At 37.5% G+C, this 9,373-nt stretch overlaps 1 protein-coding gene across 3 annotated transcripts; it reads left to right on the plus strand.

Annotated features, from left to right (window-relative positions):
* The first annotated feature begins 1,024 nt into the window (after positions 1-1,024).
* LOC135624402 (probable E3 ubiquitin-protein ligase RZFP34) lies at positions 1,025-8,797 on the plus strand. Of its 3 annotated transcripts, none has more exons than XM_065127962.1 (13): positions 1,025-1,304; positions 3,510-3,760; positions 3,904-3,991; positions 4,534-4,593; positions 4,682-4,714; positions 5,044-5,121; positions 5,227-5,270; positions 5,364-5,404; positions 6,325-6,407; positions 6,519-6,610; positions 6,705-6,816; positions 7,195-7,317; positions 8,401-8,797. In XM_065127962.1, exons 2-12 carry the CDS (start codon positions 3,573-3,575, stop codon positions 7,297-7,299), a joined length of 924 nt encoding a protein of 307 aa, XP_064984034.1. In that variant the 5' UTR covers positions 1,025-1,304; positions 3,510-3,572; the 3' UTR covers positions 7,300-7,317; positions 8,401-8,797. The 3 variants fall into 3 exon arrangements, with proteins under 3 accessions (XP_064984034.1, XP_064984051.1, XP_064984043.1); XM_065127979.1 differs by having other exon boundaries at positions 1,028-1,193; XM_065127971.1 differs by lacking the exon at positions 8,401-8,797 and having other exon boundaries at positions 1,028-1,193; positions 7,195-7,475.
* Positions 8,798-9,373: the final 576 nt, after the last annotated feature.

The following is a 9,373-nucleotide window of genomic DNA, read 5'->3' on the forward strand; positions in this document are numbered from 1 at the left end:
CCCCCCCCCTAGTGCTGACTCAATCTTAACAAACCCTATCCAAATTAACATAAATCAAAGCACATCAACATAGTTTTTGTTTTTTTCAATGTCCTCTAGGTCTTCCATTCTTAAGTGGAAAATAATGTCTAGTTAAATTAAAAATAATTAAGTTGTGCATAGTTTAGGACTCAAAATACTTCAAGATGGACGCATTGATGAAATTAAAATTGAAGCATCGATTAAAATTGATGAAACTATATTCCATCATGATGCACATTGTGAAATTAGGGCTTGACTACCCATTAACAACCAATCCAATTGAAAATTGGCAATGTCTTTATTATTATTATTATTATTATTATTATTATTATTATATCAAACAATTTTGAGTATATAATATATATTTTTTCTTTCGTAAACTCTTCAATTATTTAACTAACTTAAAACAATATAAAGGATATTTATCAAATATGCTCTTGACACAAAATTTACGATAAACTTGAAAACTCAACTTTGATTGGATCCAAATCCTATCAAAATTTATATTAACACCCTCAAACGTAGTTAGATTCTTTTCATATTAATCACTCATCATCGTGTGAAAAGTTCTTTGAGCATTGCCTATTGCTTTTCCATTTCAGAGAAGGTCTTTTGGATTTTGTTTTTACATTGCTACAAGGTTTCATGCCGTATATTTCTATCGTCAAATTTACCTCGTGACAATTCTACCACAGCATATTCTTATTTTAATCTGATGATCTTAACCGATTCTCGACTTGTGAATGGACTCCGGCACACGTGGGGCCGGCACGAGAAAAATATCCCCCGTTCCCATCTGTCGGATGACCGCCACGTCCGTCAAGTTGCCGGCATCAAACCGACCTAGAGATAACAACGCTCCATTGATCGCCCGACCCATTTAATCATTTATAGGTGCCTTGAATCCCAGAATTACCCTCACAGTTCGTTGGAACCTGTAAAAGTAATCGAGGGCATTTATGTAACTAAGCATCGGTAGATTCTCTTACCGAATGCCTCCCCTCCCTCTGCGAATTGAGTGCCGCCCTTTCACATCTCCGTCCCTCGAAGCCTCTCGAATCGCCGTCAATTTCGATTCATCAACGATTTCATTCGCAATCCCGGAGGAAGGAAACCTAAAGTTGATCTTGATCGTTTGCTATCTCCAGTCGAATCCTTCGATCGTCAGAGAAGTTCGTCCGGTCTTGCAGTTTTACTGCCTCTCTTTGTTTTCGAGTCTTCTTGCTCTTCGGTGATCTTATGCTTCCTCCGTTTTGAATGGTCCTTTGGTTTAGGAGCTTTAGGTAAATATCTGCTGCCATCCGTTTTTGGCGTTGTTCGTATCCGGAGATACTCGTGATCCTTGGTTGTTGATTTGATATGCATCGGTGTTAATTTGTTCTTTTTGCTCTTGTATTTTTGTTATAATTGCAAGAATAGCGTTGTTGAGGCGTTAATGATCTGTTCGTGCTGCGTGTAGTACATAACTGAGATCGAGTACCTGTTGATATATCCTGTGGGTTTCCTTCATGTTCATCTCGATATACGTTTGCTTGTTCTATTAAGAAGCTGTTATTTCTCCCCTGCTTGTTATAATTCATAGCCTTTCTTAAATTGGATAGTTGTTAAATTGTTTTTCCTGCACCTCTTTGGTTTCATTTCTTCGTAGTGTGATGCACTTCTTGCTTGCTGAATTTCTTTTTCGCACGGACTGTTCTTAATCCCTTGAATTTTGCTGAGATCGTCTAAGATTTATAGGTGTGGTGGTAGCTCTTGTGTCTAAAGTGTCAGGTTATTTTCGTCAAAACAACAGGGGGAAAAGAGAAAAGGGGAAGAAGGGGCAGCAGGTTCCTAGGAGAACTACAATTTAGTGGACTTACGATGATGTTCATGATTTCTGGTTTTGAATGGTGATTTGCATGCTTTTATCAGTATAACATAGCTTATGCAGTGTGGAGAACGTGAGATGAATAATTTATTTAACGGGACTTTCCTTGACAGGATGGTTTCTTTAGGATAGGTAGGAAAGGTAGTAAATCGAATATGTCTTAGGCCCTAAACTAGTTGATTTTACATGTCATATTTCTTAATGTGTTTATGTTTCTTTCTATGCAGTTGTCATGTAAATTACACTTAGAATGTCTGCCATTGAGCCAAGATCATTACTGTTATTTTGACAAAACTTTCATGTCAAACTCACACATCAGGTTTAGTCTCTCAGGATGTCTTCGTATTGATGCTGTTAAATGTGTGACTTTGGGAATACTGCAAGTGTGGATAACCTGATTCCTCATGCCCGATGGTTTACTAGATTTTGTAAAATCATGATTACTTGTGTTGTGATCCAATGAATTCAAATATTTTATTGTACTCATTTTTAATGTTGCGGCTTAATAATGGGATGATGAACAATGTGCTTATGCACACTTCTTATAAATGTAATCTTATTGGCCGACTTAAAAATGTCTCGGTGAAGACAATAGATGTAGAAGGGAGAGACCTGCAAATAGGGTCGAGCTTGCTTGAGACTTTAAATTAGGTTCCAATACCATGGTTATTATGTGTACAGACAAAATATTTTGTAATCTCACACTGGATGTTGCCAATTTCGACTTGATCCTTAACCACCAGCATTTTGGTAAAATTTTCCATATTTTCATCTCTTTGTTTTGTTGGTAGAGTTCACGTCTTTCAGCCATATGTCGATGGATTAATTGTGTACCTCGTGTATATCTCTTTTGGTTGGTCGAAAGAACCAAGTATGAGTAAGTTGCATGCAGGTTTATCCATTGTAACTGGTGGTGGAATGATTAGGTAGATCTTCATGGTCAGATTTGGCAAAATTGGTAGCTAGCACAGGTAAGACATGAAAGAACTGCATCCTGATGTTGGTGGTAAATAAAATTGCTAACTGGAAGAGTGAGCCATCATTGGACAAACGTGAAATTTATATGTATGTTAATGTTTGCGAATCAGAGATCTTCTGTGGAAGATGAAGCTGGCAGCAAGCTAAGGTAAGGCTTACTCAGGCATTGCCCAATTGTTGGGAAGTCAAAATTCTGCATCTCTAAACCTTTGTATGTCCATTATCATCTTTTGCTTCTCTTCCTTTTGCATTTGATGCTATCCTGTATTGCTCTTACCAGACACCGAGGGTGTATCTGTTGCTGATGTACTTTTTGTTCGATTTGGTTTTCAAACTGCTTCGAATGCAAAGTGATCGATCATTAGGGGTCACTTTTCAGTGCTGGAGATACGAGAGAGCTTCATTGCAGCATAGCAATGTCTTTATGGAGCTTTAAATCTTGCTTGTTCTGACTGTTCCAACTTTTAAAGTGATGCTGATAGAAGCTGTTCAACATATGCTTGGATTCTATTGTTCATAACATGAATTGGTCCACTGCTATGTTGAAGAAACCTACAGTCTTGCACGCTTTTCCTGGTTTGATGGGCTGCCAACTGCTTGTTGTAGGTAGAAACAACATCGCTAAACGTCACTGTGATTGCAGGTGCATCAACTCTTGTCGTTGGCTTGCCATAATTGACTGGCAACGAGAAATCAGCATTATTAGATGGAGGGTTTGGCTGATCATTGTGAATCTCCCATCTTGGAGCCAAAAATCAGCCAAGATGATGGAACAGAGAATTCTATCAATTGCACTGAATCGTCTGATAGAAACTGTGGTAAGCCACAAGATTTGACATACACTCCAGACCTTCTTGCTGATGAAAGACTGGCCAAAGGGCTTTTTCAGTATGGGTATGATCTTTTCTTCTGTCACATGTTAGCTAACCTTGTTAGTTTGGCCATGCCATTAGATAAAGTGTTGCCTGTTCTTGTGGTAATTGGGTATTGTTTGCACAGTGTTGTCTTATACCAACCACCCTTTGACTCCTTTACAGATGCCCACATTATCGACGAAGGTGTCACATTAGGGCACCATGCTGTGGCAAGATTTTTTATTGTCGGCATTGCCACAATGAGGCCATGGTCAGTATGCTAGTGTTTTTTAGCTTCAAAATGTGAGCTTTTTGGTCTTTAATGTTTCCGTTCTGCGATGGATGCAGACTTGAATGAGAACACTCTTTCATTTCTCTTGTAGCAATTTATCTTGCTTGATAATGCTTTGGACTAAGTGTTCTTATGTTATACAACTTTTTCTGCATCTCCCAATACAAGCTTTTGATTTGTAAGAATCAGCTTAATCTTTTTTTATTATCATCAGACTGTCAGCAAAATATGTTTCATATAAAAAACAAGTTTCTCTCAGAAAAGTTTATTCATGTATGGAAAGAAGTTTCTCGTAGATACTGTAGGCTGGTCGATATGATATGACAATTTATTTTTTTATTTATGGTCTGTCATGTATATTATTGTGTCTGCTAGACAGTTATCTATAAGTTAGGGTTTAATGTTATCTTACTTATAATTATTATTTTATTGGTTTTACTTGTTTATTTATGAAAATAATGCTGTCTAAGTCACATCAGCTAAAGCTAAAAGTGATTCTAATCATGAATTTGCTCTTGCAGAACTCAATAGATGTCGAGAGGAGGCATAGACATGAACTTCCACGTCAAGAAGTTCAACAGGTAGTTTTCCCTATATTTGTACATTATTTGGTAAACTTATTCTTATACTGAACAAGATTTTCTGTTTTCCTTATAATTTCTTTTCCAGGTCATATGTTCGCTGTGTGGCACTGAGCAAGAGGCAAGTTCATAGTTTCGGGGTGCTGCATGTGAAATTCTATACTAATGGGCATTATCCTGCAATTGTTGACAATGATTTTATATAACAACAAATCTCTTTTTGGTTACTAGTTGACAGAGTGTTGGGATAATGGTACTCTTGTGTTTGTTTGAAATATCTTCAGAGCTTGCTTGCTAGCTAATCGCTGCTATGTTGATGTTCCAAACTCTGCATTTTCACTTGCAATCTGTTCGAACATCATTATATCCTGGTGTTCCGTACTCTATTTTCCCTTGCAGTTTGTGACAGTGCTAATACCTTTTCTTCATGGTTTTCTCTGTTTATGACAGGTGCAGCAAATTTGCATAAATTGTGGTGTTTGTATGGGAAAATACTTCTGTGGGACTTGCAAGTTGTTTGATGATGATGTATGTAAACCTGTTGTGTTTGGAGTTATTTTCATTCTGATGAAGCTAGAATCACTTTTCCTGTTGTTCTTGTATCCAGTTTTGCTTATTCATTTGTTTTTTCAGGTCTCAAAGCAACAATACCATTGTAGTGGATGTGGAATCTGCAGGTTTGTTATAGCCTTATACATGACATTTTTTTTCCTTTTTTTGAATAAAGAAAATTTATTTGGCTTTGACTGATGAATATCTTAATTTGGCAGAATTGGTGGACAAGAGAACTTTTTTCATTGCTTCACATGTGGTAATGTTATGATCTGACTATTAGACACTGTTGAATCTTGTTTATCTTATGGTTCTGTGAGAAATCACATGATATCTGGCTGCAGACTACTAGTGCTATTCTCAAGTAGCTTGGTCTTGGCTAGGTTAGGATGCAGAACCCAAGTAACAGTTAATACATGAGCAAGATTCGATGGAAGTGAACAGCTCAGTTTGTTATCTGTCTGACAATTTGGAACTGGCGCTGGTAGGAGCTGAGTTATTATTACATTATGGGATCTGCTGTGCCTAGCAACTCGATGTTTGGTTCAGCTCATCTCAGCTATGCCACTCGATAGCTATTCCATGCAGATCATTTTGCTCCTTAGTTGTCTATCCTGTCGTAGTTGTTGTGTTGTCTTGGTGTTGCCTGACTATCGGTTTAGTCCATGTTGCCAATTGTATAGCTGGCAGATCTTAACTCTAGGCATTTTGTTTTCCTGTATCTTCTTTTTTATTGTCTTTCCAATATTTTTTAACAAAAAATTTCTTTCACCAACCTTTCCTTGTGAGTGTTCTGTAGGTTGTTTTTAGTTGTAATTTCTTGGTTTTTTTTTAATTTTTCTGCCTACACATTAAAAAGTTTTCAATCCACAACTTTGATCTTAGCATTTGAGGCACTAGTCCTCGAAGCTTCCAAGAGTTCAGCTTTCTGGTATTTGCATTTCTGACAATTTCTTCACTATAATGTGGCATTATGGTACCCTATGATGCAATTATGCCAATTAGCGTAGTTCAGGATACTGAGTCTTGAAATTTTCTTTTACTCTGCCTGCAGTTCTATATCCTATCAGTTATGATTGTTTATTTTTTTTAACCTGATGTCGGTCTTTATTTATGATATTTTTTGTTCATTGATTCCACCTGTCTTGATGATGTGCTTTCTTGTGTTCTTAATTGAAGGTTGCTGCTACTCGATCGTGTTAAAGAACTGCCATTCATGTGTGGAAGGAGCAATGCATCATGATTGTCCTGTTTGTTTCGAGGTTGGTTTCCTGTCTAATTTTTCCCTTGTTTAGATTAGCCAGGGCAAAAACCTTTTTTTAGCTTCCACAAGATTTAGCATTGTTCCCTGTTAAAATATTTATCTTGTACAGTATCTGTTTGAATCCACAAATGATATAAGTGTGCTGCCATGTGGCCACACCATTCATGTAAATTGCTTGAAGGAAATGCAACAGCACTTGCAGTAAGCTCTGCTGACCGTCTGCTTCATCTTTATTTCCTGTGTTTGGGTTTTTTTTTATTCCAATCCAGGGTGGCTAAACCAGAAACTTTCACAGGTTTGCTTGCCCACTTTGCTCCAAGTCTGTATGTGACATGTCAGAAGTGTGGGAAATTTTGGACATGGAGATAGCAGCCACACCAATGCCTGGATCCTACCACAATAAAAAGGTAAGCTCTATTTATTATTATTACCAAATATCATAATATTTATACTTTTATTTGCTATTGACATGAGTTTAGGGGGGATGATTTTACAAATCTGACATTTCCGACAGAAATGGCCTTCATATGGTAGAAAAATTTACTTCAATAGGCTGTGAATATACTTTTTCAGCCATTGAAATCATACATTTGTGCTCATTATTGTCATCAAATAGCGACTTTTAATTTGGTTTGTTAATTAGTAATAAGATGGCTACAGGAAAATTTTGTTACGCTGGTGAAGTATGGTAACATAATCTTTGATATTATACTGAGGATTTCTGACTGTTAAAAAGTGTTGTACTATTTGAGGGATACAATTTTGCTTGACTGATCCTTGTGCAGGTTCGCATCTTATGCAATGACTGTGGAGCGATCTCAGAGGTTCAATTCCATGTCGTTGGACAAAAATGCCTTAAATGCAAATCTTATAACACTCGCCAAACTTAACATCAGGCAAAAACAAAGGTAGTTGGAAACGCTTTTCAATCAAACTTGGCTGTTTTTTTTTTATCATTTGTTTTTGTTTAGTAGCATTATTTTTACGTAAGACTCTTTTATTCTTTGTTATTCAAAAAGCAGCTTTTTTTTTTCTATTCATTTTAGTGGATCCTAGGGTTTCTTCATGTGTGATTTGTCCGGCTCCTAGAATTACTGGCAACTATTAATCTACTGCAATGCCGGCGGAGCTGTGTTTTTATGCGATAAACTGATGGATGGATGATTTATAATGTACTATCCCAAGCGCCGATTTAGGATACTACGATGTCCTCTCTCTAGGTTGAAACATGGACGGACTCGGGTCTTCGTATAACAAGAGAATAAAATAAGTTACCCGTACATAAATTTTTCTACTTTCTTGTTAGTGTGCTAGCTAGGCGTTACCTATTGGAAAATATTACTCTCATCAAGGTTGTATAATTGCTGGACTTAATTTTAGTATTGCTGTTAGCAGCATTAAGAGAGAGAGAGAGAGAGAGAGAGAGACTTTTTAAACAATTTTGAACTATATATATCAATTGATGTAAAGCTTTAATATGTTCGGGCAGACTCTATCAATCTGAATAATAGTAATTAATTTATACAATAAACTGTTTATAAATTTTGGTTTTGGGTTCCGTCCGTCATGAAACAATGCAGGCTAGGCTGGCTTTAAAAGGCTAGCAGTCCTGAAGTGGAAGTGTACAGGATTTGTGCTCTAGAAAAGAGTGCAATGCATTGACTCACGTGATTGTACGAGTGCTTGAGCTGCATTCGCTTTTTCAGTCAGCATCTATTTGATTAATTGATTTTTTATACATTCATCAATATTTGGTATTTGTGTGAAGATCTGAGCTTGAAACAGTATGGAACAAGCCATGAAGGAAAGGAAAGGAAATGTGTGGTCCCTGCTAGTAATGTTTCTACTACTGATGATCAATATCTATATGTGTCAAAGATCCTTTGTGCAAGAGTAGATCGCACGCTCTTAGCTTGGCTATTGATATTTCCCTAAACAAATCTCAATAGTGGGACAGAATCCATACAGTTGGCTTCTTGCTATTGCTGTAGGCTTGGAATCTAGAACGACAAATGACTGATCGAGACAACCTTCTTTGAAGTCAATAAGAGAGGTTGATTCTTCAGATGGCTGCGGTAGTATCCTTCCATCCAAGCACTTGTTTAGCTGCTGCTTCAGTGATCCTCCTCCATTCAAGAGTCGTGGCACACATTTTAGAGGCTGCTCTGTTGTTTGTTGATGTAATTAAAGTGGTGGCGTGAAAGCTATTAAGTTGATGACTTTTATTATTACTAGGATGTGAGATGCTGAACACACAAATATGGGCATTGGAAATGCAGGTCTCGGAGCTGAAGGATCCGTCAGGATCACTGATTTCATGCTAGGGAGGGCCGGATAGGACCCTTGCGTTGAATTGATTAGTGACGACTCCCTTGGATTGTTGACTCACTGCTTTGACCATCTACCTGGGTATTATTATTATTATTATTATTATTATGTTGATGCTTTTGGATTGGTTCTGCTGACCTGCATGGACGTGATGTACTGAAGTAGCGAAGTTTGCCTGGGGAACGGCTAAGTTCTGTACCACAGCCGTAAGTTGTGCCGCTGAGCTCTCGGTTTAACTAACTTTAGGCTCCTAACCCGAGAGTTCACGTGGCTGAGGCTAAGGAAGCTTCGTGTTTCCGATGATGTAGAATAGCTGGTTGACACATCACTTGGCAGATTCTACAGTTTCTAAGGCACGATTGCTCCTCTTTTTAACTATTATTATTATTATTTTTTATTATATTTATTTTATTATTTATTTATTTATTTATTATTATTTTTAATTGCCTCCTTAGGGACGCCTTTACAGAAGACACGGGACGGATTTGACAACTTTGTTTCTGGGTGGTGTGTGCTTGTGGACTAAAATAATCGCCTGATTATTGCTGCAGCAAATTGGTGTCGTCTCTCCAAGTGCCCTTTGCTACATTCTGAATCCCTCATCGAGAGGGTCAACAGGTCAACTCGTGGATGGTC

This window comes from Musa acuminata, chromosome BXJ1-3, assembly GCF_036884655.1.
Source record: "Musa acuminata AAA Group cultivar baxijiao chromosome BXJ1-3, Cavendish_Baxijiao_AAA, whole genome shotgun sequence".
Lineage (NCBI taxonomy): Eukaryota > Viridiplantae > Streptophyta > Magnoliopsida > Zingiberales > Musaceae > Musa > Musa acuminata.